The sequence below is a fragment of the Archocentrus centrarchus genome, chromosome 13, assembly GCF_007364275.1.
Source record: "Archocentrus centrarchus isolate MPI-CPG fArcCen1 chromosome 13, fArcCen1, whole genome shotgun sequence".
Lineage (NCBI taxonomy): Eukaryota > Metazoa > Chordata > Actinopteri > Cichliformes > Cichlidae > Archocentrus > Archocentrus centrarchus.
The window spans coordinates 35,565,832-35,589,973 of NC_044358.1; the positions used below are offsets into that span (position 1 = coordinate 35,565,832).

The window sequence follows — 24,142 nt, forward strand, 5'->3', positions numbered from 1 at the left end:
CTTGAGGAACCCCTCATTGGATTTTTATTTGTGCAGCTTTAAACTACTCAGTGGAGCATAAAAATGTCTGCCATTTATGTATGACACAACCTAGTTGAGAACCTGACTGAATCATGAAGCCTTTGAATTAAAATGTCATGATCAGCAGGATCAAAGGCAGCAGTGAGATCAAGCAGAACTAAAACTGAAACTCTTAGTTCTACTCACTGAGGACTTTAGTAAGAGCTGTTCCTGCGCTATGATTTTTTTCTGAAACCAGATTGGTACTTATAAATACTGCTAGTCGAAAGGTATTACTTCCGTTTTTTTGTTTGTTTGTTTGTTTGTTTTTTATAAATGTTTTTTCAATATCTGGCTGAGGAAAGAAAGATTAGAAACATATCTATAATTATTACTTACCAGTTATTTTTCTTCAGTAGTGGTATGATTACAGCACAATTACAAAAACCTGGGAAATTGCCTGTCTGTAAAGAGCAGCTGATAACATTTACTACTACTGTTGTTAATTATTACAGAAATATTGAGGCAAAACGGCCCATTCAGAGAAATGGGACCATAAAACATTTTTCATCTGATTTAAGGGGAAGACTGTGATGTAGGAAGCCTCACATTATGTTGGATCAGTGGGCAAGGCCATGAAGCCCTGTTAAGGGTCAGGATAGCGTCCCTGAATTGGTGTGGCTGGCCCTGGAGAAATAGCCAGGGCTCAGTGGCTATGTCAGAACCAAAGTATACCAGGGAAACAATGTTTTGTGCATGCTTTCTACATCAGTGCACCTTTTACACACAAAACCTGTTAATGGATACTTTTCTAATCGAGCTCCATCTGCTGTGGGAGGTAATTGAGGGCTCGAGTCTACCTTAATCTACCTGAGCATTTTGTGGTCACTTGTTGAGATGAGAGGAATCATTAGTGTTAATACTGATAATAACATCAGTGCCACTAGTAGATCCTCTTTGTTCAGTATATCTAGCCTGTGATGGGATGTAGTCCAGCGTGCAGCGGAGGGTTTATCGGGGCGATGAGAGGAAAGAAGGAGCTGCTTGTCAGTGGCTTGTTTTCAAGGGGTTCTGCATTGTGTCTTTAGTCCTTCCTGATAGTGCAATGTAAATAGTAAACACAGGTGCCAGGAATTCTGCAAAATCAAAAACACAAACTTGCTAACTTGTATGCCACAGGTTAGCAAACAGGTGATTCCAGGCATTTTCACTTTTTAGTGAGTATTTCCAGAACCAAAGAGGATTTTACAGGGAAGTCATTCATCTCGACTGGGGTCAACTCTTATCCACTCTCTTAGTCCTGCACTCTCACTCTCTCTCTATCTGTGTCTGCAACACATACACAAGGGTACTCATTCTCTGACCCATCTCTTTTCACAGCTGTCTGTCAGGTTGGTGTGTCTTTGTTTCTTCCACTTCCAACTGCCAGACGCCACTACTCACCCTCACCTCACTCATTCCTACTCCCACTTCCAATTCTTACTGTGCAGAAATCGGGCTATTTTTAGAGCAGCGTTGACGGTTTAAGGATATCCATATTGTGGCCTGGAGTTTAAGTGAGGAAACAGGCTGTTTCTCTTTTTGCCCCCTCACTTCCATTCATTTCCTTTTCTGCATCCTCACTTTCCATCCCAGTTACCCTCTCTGCAGAACACCCTCGAACCAACACACTTTCTTTTTTTCGTTCGCCTTCTCTGTAACCAACTGATTGTCAGCATAACACCATCACCACTCTTTCACCTCTCTCCTCACACCTACACCATTCTCTCGTTTTCTCATTCTTTTTCTCGACTCGGTTTGTGCTCTTCCTAGCAGTGAGTTTTTTTTTTCCTCCTCATGTAGACTGGGCCTGTCATCTTTCAGACTTCTCAAGCCACTCTGCTGTCTGTATGTTGAGTGAAGATACTTAAAGTATTATTAGTAGCTACTTGTATGTACCAGTTTTGTCAAGTCGTGGAGAATTTTAGCTAAAACTATGAACTAGATACACAAATCCACCTCAGCTGACTTAACTAGAAACCTCCTGAAACTGTAATTCTCTTTAACATCAGGGCCTAATATAGCAGCGGCAGCAAAGCAGAAATTTAGGTAATGTGGATGACTTTCAGATTTATTTATGTTCTCAGCGTTGCTAAAGTCAAACCTTTGTGATTTACACAGAGAGGTTTCAAACATAAGCCTGACTCTGCTCATGCCTGACACTCTGCTCTTGTTTCACGGCTCAACTGTGCCCTCTGTAGTGTCTCTGAAACGCAGCTACAGTAACCTGTCTTTTTTTTTTTTTTTTTAGCTGTAGCAACACACAAGCCAGAAGTCTGTTTGGATTTCAATTAAAAAAGAAAAAAAAATCCTCACAGTCAAATTTTAGTGAAACTAAAGTGAAACAAAAAAAAAAATGCATAAATCTGCATTTCCTCAGAGGCTACAGTACCTGACACACCATTTGAGCTGATGCACTCTGCTGTTGAATGCCATCATAGTGCTTGCATAGCCACCTACTGGTTCTTTGCCTCTCACCAGCTGTCTCAAATAGCCCTCTCCATATGTTAACACTTTACGCCCCAGATACCCTCGATGACAGCGTCGCTCTGTCTCTTTAAGACTCTACATGGAATGCTGTGGTTTGCCTAGGCGTTTGGGGTAGTGCCCTCACCCACACGTAAACACAACCCTGAAAGTAGCTCTGACTCATTCTCCCTGCGTCCTTTTTCATTCTTAGATGCTTCTTCGGGCTTGTCTGTCAGTGTGAGGATTCTTCCCGTGCCTTCAGTCTGCTTCTGCCCTGTGCTTAGAAGGAAACGACCTGGCTAGCACATTATCGGTGCATATAAGACTCGTGTCTTTTTAGTTGTTGTTTTTTTGTTTTGTTTCACATGGTTATTTGTATCATAGCTGGAAAGGGAGGAGACCGTTGTTATCTTTGGCCTCAATAACCCCACAAGGCCTGTTTTTAAGCTTCAAACAGTCCACAACAGGAATGTCTTATCTTGCAGATGTCAATATCTCTTTTTCTTTTCTTTTCTTTTTTTTTGTGGTAACACATTCATACAAAGTGTTGCCTTTAGATAAAACACACTTAGAAGCAAATTGGTATTAACAATAAACATTATTAAGACAAGAATATAAACTGTTTTTTTTTTTAAATAAAGAATCATATCAATTTACTTAGAAGATTTAACCTTTCCTGTCTCCTAAGACGAGCAAGGCTGCACTGAAGTCCTCAATAAGCTACCACAAACTTGAGCCAGAGAGCCCCCAAGTGGTGACACTTGGCATCGCCTTCCCCTGCAAATAGGATCAATAGGCAGGCTCCTTTATTAGATCCAGATTTGACCGTCTGAAGCCACAGATGAATGATTTTTGTAGTCTGGTGAGCAGCCCACATCGAGTTCAGCCTGTCAGACATGTCTGGGGGGACGTGGGGGAGGAAAGAGAGACTTGGGCCTCAAAGCATTGAGAATGCGGGACAGGGGTAAACCCTAAACCTGAGAGCTCAGCTCGGACTAGCAGCCTTCCAGGGAACAACACTTTTCTTATTGAGCTAGTGGGCCAGACCCAAATGAGAGGTGACAGCATATTCATTTCACTCAGTGTTTTTCTTTAAGGGGTTTTTAAAATGCTGCTGAATGATGAGTGGTCACTGGATTTATAGTTCAGGGGATGATTTAGGCTTTCTAAATGGCACTGCTTTCCTCCTGCACTCGCTCTCCCTACCTTTTTCTTTTTTTTTTTTTCCATAGGAGCAGTCATTTTCAGGGGCTTTATTTCAGCCTCATGTTGTTCATGTAGGGATGACTCCCCCTTGGCAAGTGAGACAGATTTAAAATGTAAAGTGAGCACCTTGGTTTCCCTGGTCCTGTCTGGACCTGAGGCTGGGTGTGTCCACACTTACAGCTGAACTGGCATAGGATAGGTGGTCTGGAAGGCCCGTGTATATATGGTCATGAATTCAGAGTAATTTGTGATGTTGTGCAAAGTAATTAAATGGACAAGCTGCAGATGCACTGATTGCAGACACCCTCACAAAGAGACACCAACTGCTCTGCTTTTGATTGAGTGCATACCAAAACATATTGCATGCAATGGCAACTTGCATTTTGTCTTAACACCACTCCCAAGCTCTCATCTCAGTATTAATACCGGGAGCAAAAATACCAAGACTGAACATGTGGGGGTCACACAGTGGAAGTATCAGTGCTTTCCTCTGGACTTGAAGGAGCAACACATCAGGAGGCATTGGGAGGTCGTTAATTTATAGGGATGCTATTACCTTCATAAATGCTTGCCTCATAAAATGACTGCTTTGCTTTAATTTAATACTTCCTCTCTCTAATTATCACTACACACATTTGCACAGGAGTAGACTGCTGTCTGCTTTGGACCTACAGAGCGCCGCTTTGTGATTGATTTTTTTTTCTTTCTGAGTTTGTTTCTTAACACTGGAGTGCTGGTTTAGTGTCTTTGTCCTTGCAAACAGTTGAAAACTAAAGAAGCTTTGGCTTTGTTACCGCTTCATCTTGCTATGTTTAAGCCAGTGGTTCTCAAATCCAGGCCTCGAGAGCCGGTGTCCTGCAGGTTTTAGATGTGTCCCTGCTTCAACACCCCTGAGTCAAATATAGAAGTCATTAGCAGGCATCTGGAGAACTTGACTGCATACTGAAGAGGTAATTCAGCCATTTGATACAGGTGTGTTTGATCAGGGAAACATCTAAAACCTGCAGGACACTGGGCCACGAGGCCTGGATTTGAGAACCACTGGTTTAAGCGTTCAGAGAGGTTACGTTAGTTGAAACCTTCCTGAAAGCACCTCATCTCTCACTTTTCTCAATATGGCATCTCCTTGCTGTTATTCAGTGCACAAAAATAAATAAATAAATACATATAGTGGCTTCCACTCTTTTGAACTTTTGCCCAGCGCATACTCGCTCTTCCACGTCTGGGTCGTAACTGCCTGGGAGCTTGCGTGAAAAGATGTGATGTTCTGCCCTGCCTTCCCTGGTGCCACACTGCCATTTTCTCTCTCCCGGAGGACCTAAAAAGCACAGTTTGGATTGGACCAATCTCCATCTTCAGATCATCTCTCAGTAGCCTCTTCAACTAAATAAATAACTCATTACAGTTCAGAGTGAGGAGCTTCATTTACTCTGAGCGATGCAATCACAGATGTCTGTAGGTTGCCCGCATCATCTCAAATAAAAGTGTTTCTGTTGGAATCCCAAGAGAAGGCGCTCTCAGATGTTAACATACCGGCGCAGAGAGACTACCAGTTGACTTGAGTTGTGGCAAAATGCTGATGGCAGATTTCTTGGCACTGGAGGCAGAGCGGGATTAGGTCTGCTTGTTTAAGCACACAATGAGATTCTGTTTGCAACATTAAAGCTTAGATGCTAAATAATATTAAGGCAAGACATATAAAACTACCAGGATGTTTGCATCGACCATTAATAAGAGATATGATTAGCCACATTCCACATTTACTATCAGTACCAGGACAAAAAAAAGAAAGAATAAAAGAAACCAACAACAACAGTTGCCTCTGCTTCAATGAGACAGCTGGATGCTACTGTTTAACCATATTTCATAAAATCCAATATTGTGCAGCATACACACGCTCATATTCTCTCGTTTTTCTTTTGTAAAAATGTAATAGCTGCCGTTCAAATGTGTTAGAAAACGTCTTCTGCTGCATCCTGAGGAAGGTAACAAAGCAGGCGCGTGAATGCCATTTTTCAGTAAAAGGGATGTTGGGATTTCCGTCAATTGTTTCGTGCTGGGAACACTATTATCAGTGTTGTTGTTCTTAATCACTGCATTAGGAAACGCTGCAACAAACAGAAGGTCTAGCCTGTGATGAAAGACGACCTTTTTACCAGATGACCCCAGCACTGTAAAGAATCAGCGAAGGCACTCAGTAGGCCACATCTCAGCGTTTTAAGACTGTGCTGTGTTTGTACGTGGACTTCTTACTGATTGTTAAAGGCTTTCGTCAGAAAAAATAAATACATTTGTTTTCTTGGCCTCGTTTTACGGCCAGAAGCAATCAGCTCACAAAAGTAATGCAATGAGGACAGGGGTACTGCCACTACATCTGTACTCTGACAAGTATATGAATATGTTACAAAGTATGAAAGGTCCTGAAAAAAAAAAAAGAAAAGAAAAAAAAAACAGAGCCCCCATTTGACACTCATTTCAGGCATATCTTACAGGCTCTCACATGCAACAAGTTTTCCGTTTCACTCTGGTTGCTCTGCGTGAAATAGCGACCTTGATGAGGCTATAAAATGTGGTTGGGTGACTTTGCTCACCGTGAATTGCCCCCACACCCTTTGGAGGACTCTAGGTCGAACATGAGGGCAGAAACTTGAAGGAAATTAAGTTAGTGAACTGAGTGGGGTCAGATACAGGAAAAGGAACTCGTGTTGCTGTTTTATTTCTGCGGGAACTGTAACCATGAGGACAGAGGGGCACATGAATGAAAATCTGCATAGTTGCTCCTGATATATAATTGATTGTTGATGTTAACATCAGTATTAATACCTAGTGGAAGTGATTCTTATTTTCGGAGAAGAAGAATGTGAACATTAGAAAGATTTCGTTGCCAAGTTTGCTCCTTACACTGCTTTATGTTGTAATTCCATCTATGAACAAACTTTATTACTTTATTTTGAATGGGTAAACAGTTCCGAAAAAAATAAACATTCACAGGTTGCTGAACACAAAAAAAAGTGCCTCTGGTTCTTTTGAAGTTCTCTGTTAACGCAGAAGTTTCCCCACATGCACCATCACTGCAGATATTTGCAGCGATGGGTAGCCCGTTCACTCTAATAAATAATAAAACTGCTCAAAATATCTTTTCGCATTTTTATCGACACTTTCTTTCACCAGCAGACTTTATAAATCAGGTTTATGACGCTCTTTCTCTCTTTCTGCTTTTCCCTTATTTCATGGTTCAGTGGCCTCACACCGCCGGCAAGGGGAGGTTTTCTCTCTCTGCTCATTGGTCGCGGCTTTGCAATCTCTCTAACATTTCCATTCATACAGCCGGCGCTCCTTTTTGCCCCTTTCAAAATAACTCACTGTCATCATCATTGGAAAACGGCTTTGCCTGGACGGGACTAATTATTTAAAATTGGAGGAGGAGTGATTAGCTGCAATCGGGGGAAAGAAAGGGAGAAAAAAAAATCAAGCGTCTGGCATAACAGCGACAGGTGAGTGAGAAAAATAACAAAACAAACCGAGTCGTGTTTGTCAAAGAGCTGCAAACTAGCGTGGGTGAGAATGCGTGAGGACAATAAATCATTGCTTGTTTTATTGCTTTTATTGATGCCCGGTCACGTCGTAAACGGATGTAGATTGCACCTCGACCGAGTGGACGTTTCGGAATGACTCCAACAGTGAAACGAAACTGCAGCTACATCTTAATAGTTGTGTTAATGTTTCTGTATCATTGCATCAGACTTTTCTTTTAAATAATAATTCTTTCTTTTTTTTTAACCTATTTTAGAGGCGAATTTTATCGAGAAAATAATCGAATGAGCTTTTGTCAAGCAGCTTCTTCACAGTCTAACTTTAGGGAAGGTAAAGGAAAAAAATGGAATGCGTATTAGCTGAAAATCAGTTGGCTCTCATTTATGATGGATAACAGCAAGGTAAGATGCTTAAAATGTAACACTAGAGGGGTCCCGGCCCACGGGGCTGTCTCGGAGGAAGGTTCACGCCGTTATTCACCAGTCCTCCTCTGCCTAATTGGCAGCAGATGCGGTATCCTATGGTCTTTTTACCGCGTAGAAATTGGATGCATTTGGGGAACTTTATGAGGCGAGCTCTGCTTTAGCCTGAAGGAGTCGGGAAGGAAAAAAAAAAAAAAAAAAAAAAAAAAGGAAAAAAGAAAAACAAAACAAGTATTTAAAACCGCGTCCATATATAATGCACTCGTCCTTGGCCAATTTATCACCAGGCATGAAAAAGAGACTTGAATTTGCGCTGCACAAAAAGAGAGTTTGTGTCGCAATGACCCTCTGATGTAAACATGTTTTCACTCTTTTTTTTTTTTTTTACTTCCTGGATTTTCTTGACAGGTGTTTTCTTTAAGATGGCAAAGGCGCATGTTCTGGAGTCACCAATAAAAATACAAAATTGCACAGCAGAAAAAAAAAAAATGCCCATGACTGTATGCTTCTAATCATGACATATCACAGCATAGCTACTGAACAGGATGAAGACGTCCCATAGGCCTTGTTAAAATATGTTCAACTTTAATAGCGCGTCCTGAAGCTCATATACATTTATTTGCTTTATCACGCAGCACAACAGCCGTTTATTTCTGATGCTGTTTGCCATTGCCTTCCTAATAATTGCAAAGGGAGGGAAGGACTAAAAACACCGTCCTCTAAGTGCCCTTTCACCCTAGACTTTGTAAGCTGCACTTATTAAAGCGAAAAGTGTTTCAATATGTGGTATAAGCTTTAGGGGAAAACGTGATGGGGGTTGGGATGGGGCCCTCCTTTTTTGCTGCCCAGCTCCTATTGGGCGACTTGAAGTAATTCATCCATGTTAGCAGCAGGTCAATGGTGTAATTTCCATCTATTGGCGTTTCTGAATGTAAGCTATGGACAGAGGTAATTAAAACGTATCCCTATCTAATACCACTGACCACTGCTGGGAAAAAAAAAAACAGAGAGAGAGAGAGCGCTCTGTGAATGAATCCAACCATTATGAGTGGAGTTTGACGTGCAGGGGACTATTAAGCAAATGTGACTTTTTATGTATTTTGGTGGAAGTGGTAACCCATGTGTGTCCTACCAATGAGTTCAGGAAACATGCGAAAACATGCGGTACTTTACAATGTTTGAAGTGCAGCGCCTAGCTCTTACGTCACGTGTAATTAGCTTTTTAATGACAAGAAAAATCTAATGTTCTCATAATAATAAAATAATAATAATTAAAGTGAAAGAAGTCATTGATGATTGTTTATCTTTCTTTCCTTTTCTCAGGGCCCATTGGACACTGAGCACCCTTGGGCCTGTCTGTCAAGTAGACATGTTTCAAACTGTCCCTGACACGTCGTCTTACGTCAAGGTAAGACATCACCGTGTCTTGGCTCAGGTAATGTTGGAGGGACAAACTGGGGTCCTTTCATTGAAGACACAGTTAAATGTGAATGAATGATTTCCACCTGATCCTGACTGCTAAAACATTTAGGAAGCCAGTATCTTTGTTTGCATTTAAAACCAGTGAATTTGTTCTGCTTTGTTTTCTACCTGTTGAGCATTTTACGCTGATTCTGCGTGTCCGCAATAATTAAAAAAAAAAAGCTCTTTATTTCAACATTATTTTCTAACCCTGACACCTGTTGAGTACATCACTATTGTCTGTGAGTCACTTTGCTATTTTAAATGTCATGATTACACTGTAAAGTCACCGCTGAAATGTGGATCTGTTGTGGTCTGTGTGATTTGCCAAGATCGACTGAACTTTTTTTTTCTTCTTTACTCCAAAACTGTTGCTAATATAGCTCATAAACATGTCTGACGTCACGAAGCGCTCTCTCTCTCTCTCTCTCTCTCTCTCTCTCTCTCTCTCTCTCTCTCTCTCTCTCTCTCTCTCTCTCTCTCTCGCTTTCGGTCCCGAGAATGTAAATAAAGCAAACAGCACACATCTGGTTTCCACATAAACCTGCATCACGCCACATATGGCTCAGCGTGACTACCTGCAACTGGTATAGCCGCATGTCTGAGGCTGAGACCATTAAGTGTTTCGTTTTATTGCAAAATATATGTGTAAGAGGAGAAGACGTCAACAAGTGTAAGTAAATTTGGGTGGCTGCGTGACGTTTGCTCCCATCCATCAGAATAATCTGCACAGGCTGATTGCTCGGATTGCGCCTCATTAAAATAAGCCATTGTGCAGAGGCAAGCTATGGTAATATCTTCATAATCAAAGTATTTTTCCATGGGCGACTTGTTAATGTTTTGAAGACTCATTCCCCTCTGAATAAGGGCTCCTTTCATCCACGCACAGCGTTTGTGCCACTCCTGAGAGACCTTACGTTTCGGGGCTCAGAACAATTCCGGATTTGTTGTGAAAGAGTCGAATAGCAGGGAATGTTTAAGGAGAAAATACTGGTTTAAAAGAGTCTTTCTTCCCCCTTAAGAAAGAAGAGGAGAGTTGAGGGGGGGAAAGTTGTTTTCTGTAGTTGACTTTTAATTTTGCAGTCCTACAGCTTGTTTAACCTGTTGTGTATTTACGTTTGCTTTAATCCCATTGTTTTTAACTGACAGTTATTCTTCTGTTTGGACTGCGTGTTAGCGTATACTTGTTGCGTGCAAGTCCAGCACTCACTCGCTCACTCGCATTCAAAGAGATGTTGGTCTGAATGTGGCACGCCTCAATAGAAAATTTAAAAAGAAATATTCCCCATTCAAGCGGATCCACGGCCAAGCATTTGGTTTTGTTTGGTTAAGGCCAGGCGAGACTGGAACTCTCCAATAAAAATAAATCTCAAATTAATTATGGCCTAGAGCGAGGGGCCAGACAGTTCGTGCTTATATGTGCTGCAGACTCCACTTTTTGCCCTCAGTATTTTGACTCGGGCTGTCTTTTAGCCCCAGAGAAGGAATGATCTGAATACAAGTCTGCATTCTAATGAACAGCGACCCTAACAGACTCACATGGACTGGGACTATTTCTTCGGTGAAATAACACTCTGGGAACAGTTGTGTTTCTCACAACACTCAGTAGCCTGCGTTACAGTATTTCCCACTTCAAGAATAACCAAATGAGGTTTCCAGGTGCATACCACTGGGCAAAGAGTAGCAAAAAAAAAAAATATATATATATATATATATATATAAAATATATATATATATATATATATATATATAAAATAAATATATATATATATATATATATATATATATATATATATATATATATATATATATATATATATATATATATATATATATAGTAGCAAAGAAATGCCACCCTGTAACAGTCTTTTCACAGTGTTTACCTTCTACCAAATCAAAACCATAATACTCAAATGAGCTCATTAACTCACTGTAAATCAAGTTTACACAAGCCAAATCTTAGTAGATCGTCCTGTCTGTAAGCTTAAGAAGTAAGGATGGGTCTAACAATTGAAGGGCTGCTGAACATAGTGTCCGCCCACCTCTGGCTCGTTGCCCCAGCAGAGAGACAGAGGAGCTACTGGCTCGTGGTGTAAGAAGAAATGTCTGGCTGTCTAGTTCCAGCGTCAAGCCAGATGTTCTGTGGTTCACTGTGTAAACCAACTTGCATTTGTTTATTGGCCTTCCAAAATGTTTGTTACCACAGTATTCATTATGATCTATGTAGATTCTGCCACCCCCCCGCCCCAGTCTTCTTGATAAGCTTTGAGATCAGAGTGGCAGGTAGGTTAAGGTCTTGAATTAAAAAGAGATGTGGTTAACTTGGAAAATCGCGTTTTTTTTAAACAGGAGGTGAGTGCCTTATTTGATAACATCCTGGAAATTTGCAGCTGTATTTCCAAAGATATTTGATTTATTTGTATTATCTAAACTAATTTTGGCACCACAGTGGGATGGGTGTATTTTTATTAATGGAAACTGATATAAATCCAAAGATGCACATGTCACACTGGCGGGTTGGAGTTTTTTAGGAGATATGTTTCTTTACTGCTGATCATAAACCCTAGAGTAGTGACTCACCAGCTCAAGGTCACAGCTTAAGCACTTCTTTAATTTGCCCCTTTATCACCAGTCTCACCCAAAAAAAAAAAAAAAGAAAAAAAAAGAAAACCTTAGACACTGGAATGTATAAGAATAACAAAAAAACAAGCCAGACCAGTCACCGAAGAGTTAAACAAGGTGTCTCCCTTAATTACACGAGTCTGAACTGGCCTCAGGCAGGAGAAGCCTTGACCCTTAGCAGGATCCAGATGTGGTGGTCCCAAGGGTGGGGGCCCACAGCTTCACCAAACCCCCAAGCCGAGAGCAGACAGGCCGGCCCTGCTGCCAGTCGACGCTGGCAGCAGTTCGCAGTTTCTTTTGGGGCACAGAGACCGATCCTCAAAGCGAAACCTCAAAACTACCAAAATATCCATCATCATTATCAACTTAATTACACTGTAATGAGGTGCATTCAGGTTTGTAAAGAAAGTCTCTCTCTTTTTTTGCCCCGCCTGTCTTTTTATATGATTATACTCGTGACCATTAGAAGTGCTTTTTTAAATTCCTTGAACAACTGGAATTGCGCAATCTTGATTAAAGTGAATGTTTCAACGACTTCTAAAGTCAGTTACCTGTTTAGTTGGATGTATATGTGCCTCGTCTCTCAGAAAGACTGAAAGTGGCAATAAATATGTGAAAATGGACTGTTCTGGCAGTGTTATTGTTCTGGTCACATTCAGACCTGGCTACACGTCTGGCATGGGCCTGAAAATTGTCCTTAAATTGATGAGGAATTTCATGAGGTAGAAGATGAAGAAAAAAAATCTATGTGGGGGTGGGGATCTGAGGATTTCGTTTCTAGACTTAAGCAAGCTTGGGGTGTGAGAGAAACTATGAAGTAACAAAAAAAAAATCTGTGATTAAAAATAACATAAACGTACGCATAATCATAATAATTAAAATACATTCAAGCTCTTTTTTTTTTAAAGTGCGTTCATGTTGATGCAGACTGAGCTCCATCCTTTCAGCCCTGTGCTGAACAGCAGACGCACACGTGTAGCGCAGACCCTTAGATTATAGTGCGGTTGGAGCTAAATGGATTTTATTAATGGTGTCTCAGGGAAAGAAAAAAAATTCCACAAAGGCTTCATAGAAAAAAAAGAAGGAAAAAAATAGAAAGAAAAGGAGTCTTCAACAATTCCTGCCATAGGTGTTCAGGTTGCTCTCCTGATTTGATTTAAGGCTACATCAGGAGTAAGTTGGAAACATGTGTCTGCGTTCAAAGATAATGCTTATTTAACGTATCACTTTCACTATAAAAAAAATGGAATAAAATGTGAATAGGCTGATTTACAGAGAATCGGAGGCAGTGGCCACATGCAAGTCTGAAGTGTAGGCGTGAACCAAAAGCGGTCTAAAACATGCAATCGCACAACTTAGACTGTCCGGCTATACTAAACCTCTTTCCAGAAAACCTCAGTCAAATGTGAGTAGGAATAATTCATAAGCCAGGGAAAGAGTAAACCCTTCCACACCATCTGTGACATTACTAGGAAAGCAAAACACACAACACAATTTTACTGCAGGCTACACAGCAATGGCTGTGCACAACGCAGGCAGCCATCCTGTAAATATTTCCGACCAGAAAAACATAACAGCGGAGCGAACACTCAATTGTTTTCCCTGCTTATCTCTCTGGGACAGTATCCTGCTTTTTTGAAGGCAGGGCTTTCGGTGACACACAGCTTCCTTCTCAAGCTTCTCAACAGTGGTGACTTCACTTCCCAAATTTAGAGGAAAGAAAAAACTCAATCCGGTAAAAGTGTCTCTTTCGCTCCGCCACATACCGGGGACTGGAATTAATTCAGGAGCGTGTCATGTTTGGGGTATCGTCGGGGTCCGCTGAAAATTGCGCAAAATGGACGGAACTATTAAGGTAAGGGTGGAGAACGGGGTGTATGAGTTTTTTTGGGAGACTGCTTTTTCGGAGTTGCGCCTCCTTTTTTTAAGCAATGGTTAGAAATACCCCTCTGTGTCGTCTGTGAGCTGGGACCTCCAATCTGGCAAAGATGAGCGGCTTTTTTCTGTCGGTCTGAAAGCGGTAACCCGATTTCCTTCTTCTTTCTTTGAAAGTACCCTTCTCGCTTTTTCAATAATCTGCCTGGTTGCGAGGACACGCTGTGGTGTGGATTCGAGGCTAAATCAGAATCACGCTTTGGATTTTGGGGGGACCAAGCGCACAATTACGCACGTCTGGAAAGGCACAAAGGAGTGGTGAATTGTTTCAGACAAACCCATGTAGACTGTACTTTCCTGTAGGGATAAGTAATATGTGAGTTCAACGATCTGGTTTAGTCTGGGCAGCGGGGACTGAGCAATAGCCATGACTGGATGTACCGCTGGATAGATGTGTCGAGCTGCGCAACAGCGGTGTGGCACTTCGCCCGGCTCAGTCCGAAGATCTCGTCGTAGTTTAAAAACTTTGATGGCTTTGTATTTATAAAAAAAAGAATCACCTTCCTGCCTGTATTTCTGTTGGTTGTCGTAACTGTTGTCCCTCCGTTGCCGGACAGAGTTTTGTAAAAGTGCAAGGAAAGTTGTCATATAGTTGCCTCACACAGTAACTGCACCGTTTGCAACACTTTAAACCGCAAACCTTCACAATGGTACCTTGGCTCTCTCCTTGTGTAGTTACACAACTATTTTGAAATGGTATGCTGCTGGTGGTTGAGCGCTGGTCTACATTAACACTGGCTACCGGCCCCTCAACAGTCAAATTCCAGATGCATTATGGCTGAAGCCACCAGATGTTGAATGGCAAGTCCCTAATAATTCACCCTGCGACGCGTTTAGTCTGTGTCCTCCGGTTAACAAGTGTAAGCTCAGAAGAATGCAGCAATCTGCATTCACTCTTATTGTTGCAGAAATCTAATGCGACTTGTTTTCTTTTGGAAATTTAAAGTAGCTGGTTTGTGGCGGCTGGGTGTGGTGTGAGTTTTGGAAGAGTGTAAACGTTGGCCAGACAAAAATGTCAGTCTACATATAGCCTTAAATCGCTCATCGCTCACAGCGCTGTGATTGTTTTGTTGCGCACTGGAGTGAATCCACTGCTGCTAGAGGACATGACTATAACAGCCTGGATTTTTCTAACAAAGCAAGAAGTTGCGACAATTAATGTAATCATAATTGAATCCTTTGGTGTAAATGACTGGCTGCTAGTTGCATTCATGCTCGCTAAAGAAAGGAAGGACTCTCTAGCCATGAGAGCTTCCTGTTCTACACAATCTTTTCCTGACAGGTTTCCTCTTCCTCCTTAAACAAAAGACAGGAATGCCCCCCCGTGGGTGGCTCCTGCTAGATGGTTGTGTGTGAACGCCAAACAGATACACGTGTAGTCTGGATGTGGAGCTATTGCATACTGTATCCAGCCCGCTCCAGACGCGTCGTGACGCATTTGCAGAGATAGACTTGGCTGATGTAAACAGAATAGAGGTTGCTCCCAGCAGGTGTCACACTCACACAATGGTCATAATGGTGCGTGGTCTTTCACGACTGAGCTATGATTTATTTGATGTTTTTTCCCCTTTGTCTGGATATTGCAGAGAGCAGCAGTGAAAAAGCAAAATGTATGCTTTGGGGAAATGGTTTTAAAGGGTTTTTTTTTTCTTTTATTATTTCAGGAAGTTTCTGAAGTTTTTTTTTTTTTTGCGTGTGATTCAAGAGAAGTTCATATTTGGTGCTTAACACACCTAATCACAACTTATCGTAGGATGCTTTGAACAAGACAAAAGGTGTGTAATCAGCTGCCTGTAGCTCTCCCCGGTAGTATGTGTGTGTTCCTTTTAGATACTGAAAAAAAAACCCATAGCTAATTGGCTCTGTTCTCTCATCCTTTCAGCTTCTTCTGTGCGAGTGGTGTGCCCCTATTTAAAAAAAAAAAAAAAAAGCACTCCAATCCTGATGAGCACACACCACTTGCCAATCATTGCTCCAGTTGTTCAGGCTGATATGTCACTGTAAATATAACGTGTAACAGTCATAGTAGTTTACAAACCCTTTATCAGGCTGCAATGAGACATTCCCTCACTCTCTTACACTTTATCACCCGCAGACTAGCTGCTGTGCTCTGCTCAGATACTGTGTCTTGCTGCCAGTGTTCAGACTATGACAGATCCACTGATGAAATCGCTGGAAAATCTAATTCTGGCAAATGGTTAATTGCTCTGAGGGTCAGCTTTTCTTTCTTTCTTTCTTTCTTTTTTTTAATACACATATTAACCTAAAAACTAGCATGTTAAAAATGTTTTAAAAAATATATGTTTGCCATATCCCACAGACCTGACCTTTTTTTTTTTTCACTGTGTTATGGAGCACCATCATCACTGAGATGTTTAACTTGCTAATCCAAATCATCACAGCGTTAAACGCAAAACCATATATTCCAGTCTACAAAAACTCTGTGAAACTCCAGTTTACCTGCCACACCCATGTGCTGTAAATCTTTTTATCCATGTTTTGCCTCTGGTTGTGTAAACACAATCAATAGAGAGGTACCATAACAGATTATGCTAAATTGCACGTACAAATGTTGACATTGTTCCACTGCAGGGATTATCAAACATTTTGAAATCAACATAAAAAGAAAAGACTTCCCCTCTGATCACTGGATTAGTTTTATGCAACATATTATTTTTCACTGCAGTAATAAAAATTGTGTTGTGTTATTCAGCTCTCAAACTGGAGCTGATCAGGGAGCCTCCCTCCGATTTTTTTTATTGTTGCATTTAATGCATGTGCATATATGCAATTTATATGTTATAGCAGTCATCCAGTTGTACCAAGGAAAATGTGTCCTACAAAAAAGCGCATTGAAAGTGAAAACAAGTGGAAACTTTCCGCTCGCATGAGACATCTTAGAAGTGAATAACAGTGAAGTTATGTGAGATCTTGAGGATTTCACTTTCATAAAAGCAACATTTTTGAGAATGCAACGGCTGCATGTTGGAAATATTGATCAATGAATATTAAGTAGCATTTTTTCCCCTCAGGCAGATATCTGGCATGTTGGAATGAAATAATTCAGTCCTTGGGGATTAGACACATCTCAGTCTAAGCTGTGCCATCAGATCCTATCAGATCCAGATGCGCATCAGGCCTGGGCCCAATCCTCAGAGGCATATGACTGCAATGATTTCACTTTAAATTTTGTCTTATTGTTTGTTTGTTTGTTTTCCCCCCTTTTATTGTATTTGTTTGCTTTATTCTCTTTGACAAAGATGAATGGAAAAAATTAAGACAAAAGTCTGAGTCATCATTGTTATCCAGTATACACATTCTGAGCACTGATCTGACCTGGTGACATTGCCTGTCTCTGTTCACTGTCAAACACTAACCAGTGACATCTGCATGTTAAAATGTCACCCATCAGCTGCACGGTCCAGCCTTTACTTCCAAGACATTACACGAGGCATGTTGAAACCACGTAGTGTCTTGGCCAGCACTGCGTTTCTCAGTTTGTTTTCTTTAATAAACTTACATTGCTCCAGCCGAGCCAAAGCAGAGGGGTCACTGTAGCCGTGACCCGAATGCTTCTGTTGAGTCTTCAGCTGTGGAGAGAAGTCCAACCCTCAGATGAGGCAGCCACACCAGGGCCCTACAGGGGATTTCTGGGTGCAGTGAAATTGCAGAGATAATGATAAGAAAAAAATGATTACACCCCAGGAATCAGGGAAAATTTGATTAGCATGTTGTTAACTATTAGCTAAAAGCCTTTTTTTTTGTTTGTTTGCTTTATATGGGAACCACTGGACTGCTTGCTGCATGTTTTGATTATTATTATTATAATTATTGATGTTACTCTACCGGGAGGCCTTGTAGCATCCTATATCACATCTCCCTTACTCCACTGTGGGCATGATTGATGTCATCTTAACATCAACAGGAAGCCACAGCCACTACTCCTGTAAACACAAAGCACTGAGGATGCCAGACTGCGATATGACCCATAACTGCACATAATTGCTGTAAACAAAAATACACAAGAGATTGAAAATCTGACATCACAAGTTTTTGGATAGTGTCAACTAATGAGATTTGAGCTGTATTTGTCCACATTAGACAATCACTCAGATATATGTGAAGTTAGAGCTGGAAGATACTGCATTGGGAAGCTAGAAAGGCAGAAGAACCTGCTAACGCCTTTATGGCTGACTAATCAGTGAGCTTTAAAGAGACTAGAAAGAAATACTGAGGATTTGTTATTTCCACCTCCAGGAGGCGCTATCAGTGGTGAGTGAAGACCAGTCCTTATTTGAGCCTCCGTACGCTGCTGCTGCCCCTCTACCCAAAACAGATATGACTGCATCTGGCACACAGGACTACGGCCAGACCCACAAAATCAACCCCTTACCCCCACAGCAGGAGTGGATCAACCAGCCAGTGAGGGTCAATGTCAAGAGAGAATATGAGCACATGAATGGATCCAGGTATGACATGGCAGCTACTTCCTGTGGCATGCATTGTTTAGTTTTTATGCATCTTTATTAGACATACAAACGGGTGACGAATAAAAGGTAAAACTGACACAATGTGTTTCAGTAAGCGCGGCTTTGGCTTTGATTCTTCACGTCTCTCAAACTCAAGATGGAACACCATTCACCATTTAGGTGCTCAACTGTGTTGAGATGTGGTGACTGTAAAAACCATACCATATGATTAACATAATTTCCTCAAACCATCCAGTGACTCCTTGTTCCAGAAGGCTGAGGCTATTGTCATCCTAGAAGAGACCACTCCCTTCGTGATAGAAATGTTTCAGCGTAAGATAAACATGATCGCGCAGATAAACGTTGTATTTATTTTCAGTGACCGTTCCCTCTAAATGGGACTAGTGGACCTAAACCATGGCACATTACGTTGCTATGTGGATCAAACAGATCCGCCGACTGTAGATTTTCAGGTTCTACTGCTAATTCGTCACCCATTTGTATTAAAGTTCTGCTGCTGTTGCCGTTTGTCATTCAGTGGGTCATTTCTTTACCACAGCTAACCTTCACTTTCTGCATCTAATCTTTGATATGCTTGGCTCGGACAAGAGTAGAGCTTGACTATCTCGTGCCAATGTCAATGGCTGGAAAGGAAATTCAACAACACCCAATTTATCTGCTGATAATATTTTTACAACTTACTTGGGGTGTGTATGTGTGTGTGTGTGTGTGTGTGTGTGTGTGTGTGTGTGTGTGTGTGTGTGTGTGTGTGTGTGTGCGCGCGCACATGTGTGTGTTTGTGCAGCAGGGAGTCTCCAGTGGACTGCAGTGTGGGTAAATGTAATAAACTGGTGGGGGGTAATGATACATCTCAGATGACCTATGGAAACTACATGGACGAGAAGAACGCTCCTCCCCCCAACATGACCACCAATGAACGGAGAGTCATTGTACCTGCAGGTAAGAACAGAGTTTTGGAAGTCAGTGTATGTATGTATATAATTAGGAACAAATGAAATAATTATGTCTGTATTCATAAAAACTATACCATCACCTATTTCAAGAATTTAGTCTTCTACTTGAAGCCAACATTGAATTGACGGCAATGTTACGCACAAGTCAGAACAGCAGACTTTATGCCAAAAATGAGCACACCTAGTTTATATAATTAAAACTGAATAGAGACTTTTTATTTTCCATTTTAAAGCTGTTCAAGTGTTAGTGTTTAGCTGATGCCAAAGGCCACTCTTCTATTAACCTAATAGGAGCTCCACTTGGACGCCACTCCTTAACCACATGTGGCAAGTTTGGGGTTTGGTTTCCAAACAGACTGTGCCATGCATCAGGCTTGGGTCAAAGAACATTTGCAAATGCTAAATTTCTTTGGGTAACCGATGGTGCAGTCTGCAAAGTGTCAGAAAGTCTGAAAGATTTAAGGATGAGATTCAAAAATGAGCACTTTACTTAATTAGAAATTCAGTAGCGGCATCACACTGCACTAAGCTCTGTTTTGCTTTTGTTTTATTCAATAAAGTAAAAGCAATATTTTCTAACCTGTCTAAATCACACAATAATACTGAATTCTGCCTTCAGTTGATTTAATACTCCTCCTCCCTTTAACCTTGTGACATGTGAGACTTGCCCAGTTACACTTACCTGAGGTCTGGCCACAACAGCCAGTAAACGTGATCTCCTCTCCTTCTGTCTTCCTGCAGATCCATCACTGTGGTCCCAGGACCATGTGCGCCAGTGGCTAGAGTGGGCCATCAAAGAATATGGCCTGTTAGAGATTGACACGGCAATGTTTCAAAACACAGACGGAAAAGAGCTCTGCAAGATGAGCAAGGACGACTTTCTACGGCTCACCACCATGTACAATGCAGAAGTGCTTCTCTCTCATCTCAATTATCTCAGGGAAAGTAAGTACACTTTGGTAATTGTTTGATCACTCTGTGGAACCAATAGCGAATGAAAAGTCAAAATGAACTTTCCATCTTAAATATATATATATATAAAACATGACACCTTTTCCCTTCACACTATATTCACATTTACTAACAAAAAAAACAATGAAATTACTTTTCCTGATAACTCATTTCTCCATAATAGGCAGCCCGTCTTAAGCATAGCATTGAAACCAAGAGGGTTTCTTTTCCCTCTCCAGATAACCATCATCAACATCCCCCACTACACTCTGCAGTGCCTTATACCACATGGCCCACAGAAAGATGAAGCCCAGGTGCATTGCCTCAGGAATCACGCTAGGCTTGTATGTCCAGAGCAAAGAAAAGAAAGTTGATCTGCAATTTGCAATGGAGGCAGCTAAATTTGAGCCTCTTACCTTTGAAGAATATCTCGCTGTAATGCCGCTTCATATGTTTCTGTGAGGAAGCAAAGCCAATTTTAGGATGCGGTATGCAAATGACATTTTAATATAAGATGCAACATCTGGCGTGGCTCTGGCTTGAATGCGCAGTGTCGTGTCGAGTTCACATCAGCTGTGTGCTGTGAAAATTAGCAGATGAGTTGTGCGACCGCTGCACGTGCAGGGAACAGTTTGTCCCGTCTGTAAAAATTTTGGCTACTTTTGAATAGTTAGAGCTGCTCGCGCTGCGGCTGCAGAATATCACGGCAGCACACTGGGTGGAGTGACTGATGGCTCAACTAAATTTAACTTTACTCTCAAAAAATTGCGATGGGCCTCACTGTGATGTAATGGGAACTGTATTTTGTGGGTGTCAACAGTTTTCTCTATGCGCTGCGTCTGGGCAGAGAGAGATGCTTGTCATGAGTATAACAGCCTCATTGTGCAGCGGTGCAGCGGGTGGATCTGTCTGACCGCCACTGGGCACACTCCGCAGAGCAGTTTTCATTATGGCCAATGGCTGCGGGACTTAGCCACAGCTTAGGCGTGCTGCATCACGATTCTGTCCCGTTTTTCGTTTCTTTCGTTCTCTTTTTTTGGAGACAGAAAAGATGTCCTGGGAATCCTCTCCACTTGCCGGTCGAAATTGTTTTGGATTCATTCCCAACAATCGACAAGATGAACACTCCCTTGCCTGAGCTGTGTAACCTGTTTTAGTGCATCTCTCTGAGACACAAGCGGTGTTAACTGCTGATACTGTACCTACTTTTGCACATGCACTGCAGCGCTGAATTTTTCTACTTATCATTCAACAGAGGTCCATATTCAAAGCAGATTAAACTCACTCCAACCTTATGTGAGACTTGCACAGGTAATAGTCCAGCGAATTTTACAGCTGAATTGTTACCTGACATGGTTGTACCATGTCCTGCCTAAATCAAAGAGAGTATTTCCAGTTGTGAGAACGCATCTTGCACAGACTAGCCCCTGCTGTGTGCTACATATAAAATCTTAAACGTCCTGATTCTCTCAATATTGTCCAGAGCTCAAGTGTGAAAGCAGCTTCTGAGTAAAGGAGAGGGATCGAGGCTTTGTGACGACCCTGGAGGGCTGATGATTTAGAAATGAAAGGCTTTCTCTCGTCTCTCCCCACAGCACAAACAAACACAATCATAGACAAGGAGTAACCCTGTCCAGAAAATAGACCTCTGTTTTTACTCACGGGAGCTAGAGCTGGGACTAGTTTCCAGAAGGCAGGAAAACAAAGAGAAAGGGGAAAGGCTCGAGCGAGCCCTGGAAGTATTAGTGATTACAGGTCATGTGATCCCATTCACTGACTCTTTCCTTTATTACCCCCCCCCCCCCATTCTCTACCAAAAAAAAAAAAAAAAAAATGGATGGTCCAGGGAAATACTGTAATCATTTCATACACATCTGTGCGCACCATATGTGTGATTGGTTCTGTTTATTGAACCTCTGATTAACATTCCTCAGAGTCATTAGGCCTTGTATGTACACTTGGCGGAGGGTGGGGACACACTTCTCCACCCTACAGCCATACCATAACAAAACATTCCTGCCACGTCATGTGCAGGAATACTGTTCAGACATCCACACTGGTGCAACCGCTGGCACAACCTGAACATCTGTCTGGCTTCCCAGCTGCTTACAGTAACAAGGGTAGTTGCCCGTGCATTATTTTGGCCTCATTGTTGGTCACTTATCCAGATTTTTATAAGTGATGGCCGCCCACACCCCAATGTGCTTTCAATTTGGGGTGCAATTTGAGAATTTGTTCAAATTAGTCTGTCAGAGAGGGACTGCTGACTGTTTGCTTTATCGCGCCCATGTAGGTCGGTTTGATACCACATGTGCTGGAAACGGAGCAGAGCAACAAACCTCAAACAAGGAGAGACTGTATCTTCTGACACATAGAGATGCGAGGCGAGAGAGGGAGGAAGAGAGGGGAGAATTCAAAAATGAGGAGAGGGACTGAGGAGAGAATAAAACAAGACAGAGAACTGAGAGCAATTCAGAGATGTGAAGAAACATAATAGCAGGAGTTGAATGAAGAAATATATCACTGACAGATAGAGTAGTTGTTGAGGACAACAGCGGGAGTGTGTGAGTGAGAAAAACAGTTATAAAAAGGGAGTGAGAAATTTTTTTAAACTAGGGAAAAAAAAGTTGGTGGCTGAGCTATTTTTTTTTTTTAGAAGTGTGTGTGGAAACGGTCCGAGATGGTCGTGATTGAGTGCCATTGGAGAATAGCAATAGTTCTGTTTCCCAGCTGTCGTCGTTGCTTGTGTGTCTGGATGGATTTACAGTGAGGGAGTCCAGAAAGAGGGAGAGAAAGCGAAAGAGAGAGAAACAGAGAGAGAGTGATAAGTCTGGGCTTCTGCACTGCTGCTGCTCGCTCGAGAGTGGGGGACATTCTCGAGCCCTCAATAGTTTATACAGACCATAAACATCTGGGCTCGCAGGCTGAGTAGGGAAAAAGGAGGTCTGGAGAACTCTCTCTCCCTCGCTCTTTCGCTCTTTCTCTCCTCCTTCTCCCCTCACAACATTTTTATTGAGCTCCCCTTGCATTAGTTCTTTCTATTGGCAGATTATCACTGGTGCAGAGGGGCTCAACAGCCTGGCTCTGCGCCTTTTTGCCGTTCGCTGTCTGCTGTTAGCCACCATTACAGAGCTTTCTGTGGCTGCTCACTTGACTGCTGGGGTTCAGCCACTTAGCTTTTGCAGGAATTTATGTATATATCACATTAGCATAAGTGGAAGTGGATAATAAGCAGTTGCTATTCATGTAAACATTGAGATGAGCCCAGCTGTAATTGAAGCTAGATGTAGATAATAATTGCACTGTGTCTACAGCCCTGTTGGCAGTTGAAAATATTGATGCTGGCCAGTTCTGCATAGCTTGGGTGTTTTCTTTTTAACATTAATGCTAATAGTTTTAAATGAATTTTTTCCCATCACATTACAGTTAGGACTGGCATGTCAACTGTGGTTAGGGTATTGTTAAAATGAAGAATAGTGAACATTTCTGAGACCCACTCACCTCACACCTTTGCAGTCAGACATGAGAGTGCTGCATCCAGATTTCTCTAACTTTTCTAAATGGATAATTTGATGTTTACACCCATTTCATGCAGCAAATAATCAGATGTGTGAAGATGTGTGCAGGGAAGCAGGGTTGAATTAATATAACTATTTCTGGCCCCTTTTTATGACTATAAATACCTTCAAGGGGAGTCTGTCTAAAAGTCATCACCATTAACTAATAAACACTTTAACTGTCTAATATGTTGTGGCACATTATAAACAACACTTTTGTAAACATCCTTTAGAATATTGGCAGGAGATGGGATGTAATTTTGGTGTCAAGTTCACCTACTTTGACCTCTTTTCCACCAACATGGTGCCTCTGTGTGTGCCTAATCTAGTACCAGCCCCACATATTTTGACCCAAAAAGGACTGATGATAATAACGTGGCACTACAAAATTGCTAGGCCCAAAGCTGGAAACACTGATATCAGTGGCTATGGGCTACTGCAAGAAATTCAGATTGCAGATTTAACCCAAAAATTGTGTCCGCCATGATTATCTTCTAATGGAA

The 24,142-nt window shown here is 41.7% G+C and overlaps 1 protein-coding gene across 5 annotated transcripts in view; it reads left to right on the forward strand.

Annotated features, from left to right (window-relative positions):
• The first annotated feature begins 7,044 nt into the window (after positions 1–7,044).
• The window catches only part of fli1 (Fli-1 proto-oncogene, ETS transcription factor), a 29,625-nt gene continuing 12,527 nt past the window's right edge, over positions 7,045–24,142 (forward strand). Inside the window, exons 1-5 of one of the 5 annotated variants that reach the window (XM_030744761.1) lie at positions 7,045–7,208; positions 8,994–9,078; positions 17,946–18,157; positions 18,963–19,117; positions 19,873–20,076. In XM_030744761.1, the coding sequence (XP_030600621.1) occupies positions 9,040–9,078; positions 17,946–18,157; positions 18,963–19,117; positions 19,873–20,076 (610 nt within the window). In that variant the 5' untranslated portion in view covers positions 7,045–7,208; positions 8,994–9,039. Of the gene's footprint in view, positions 7,209–8,993; positions 9,079–13,472; positions 13,609–13,694; positions 13,774–17,945; positions 18,158–18,962; positions 19,118–19,872; positions 20,077–24,142 lie in introns of those variants that run through there. The other 4 variants (XM_030744762.1, XM_030744763.1, XM_030744764.1 and 1 more) reach the window with 4 other exon arrangements.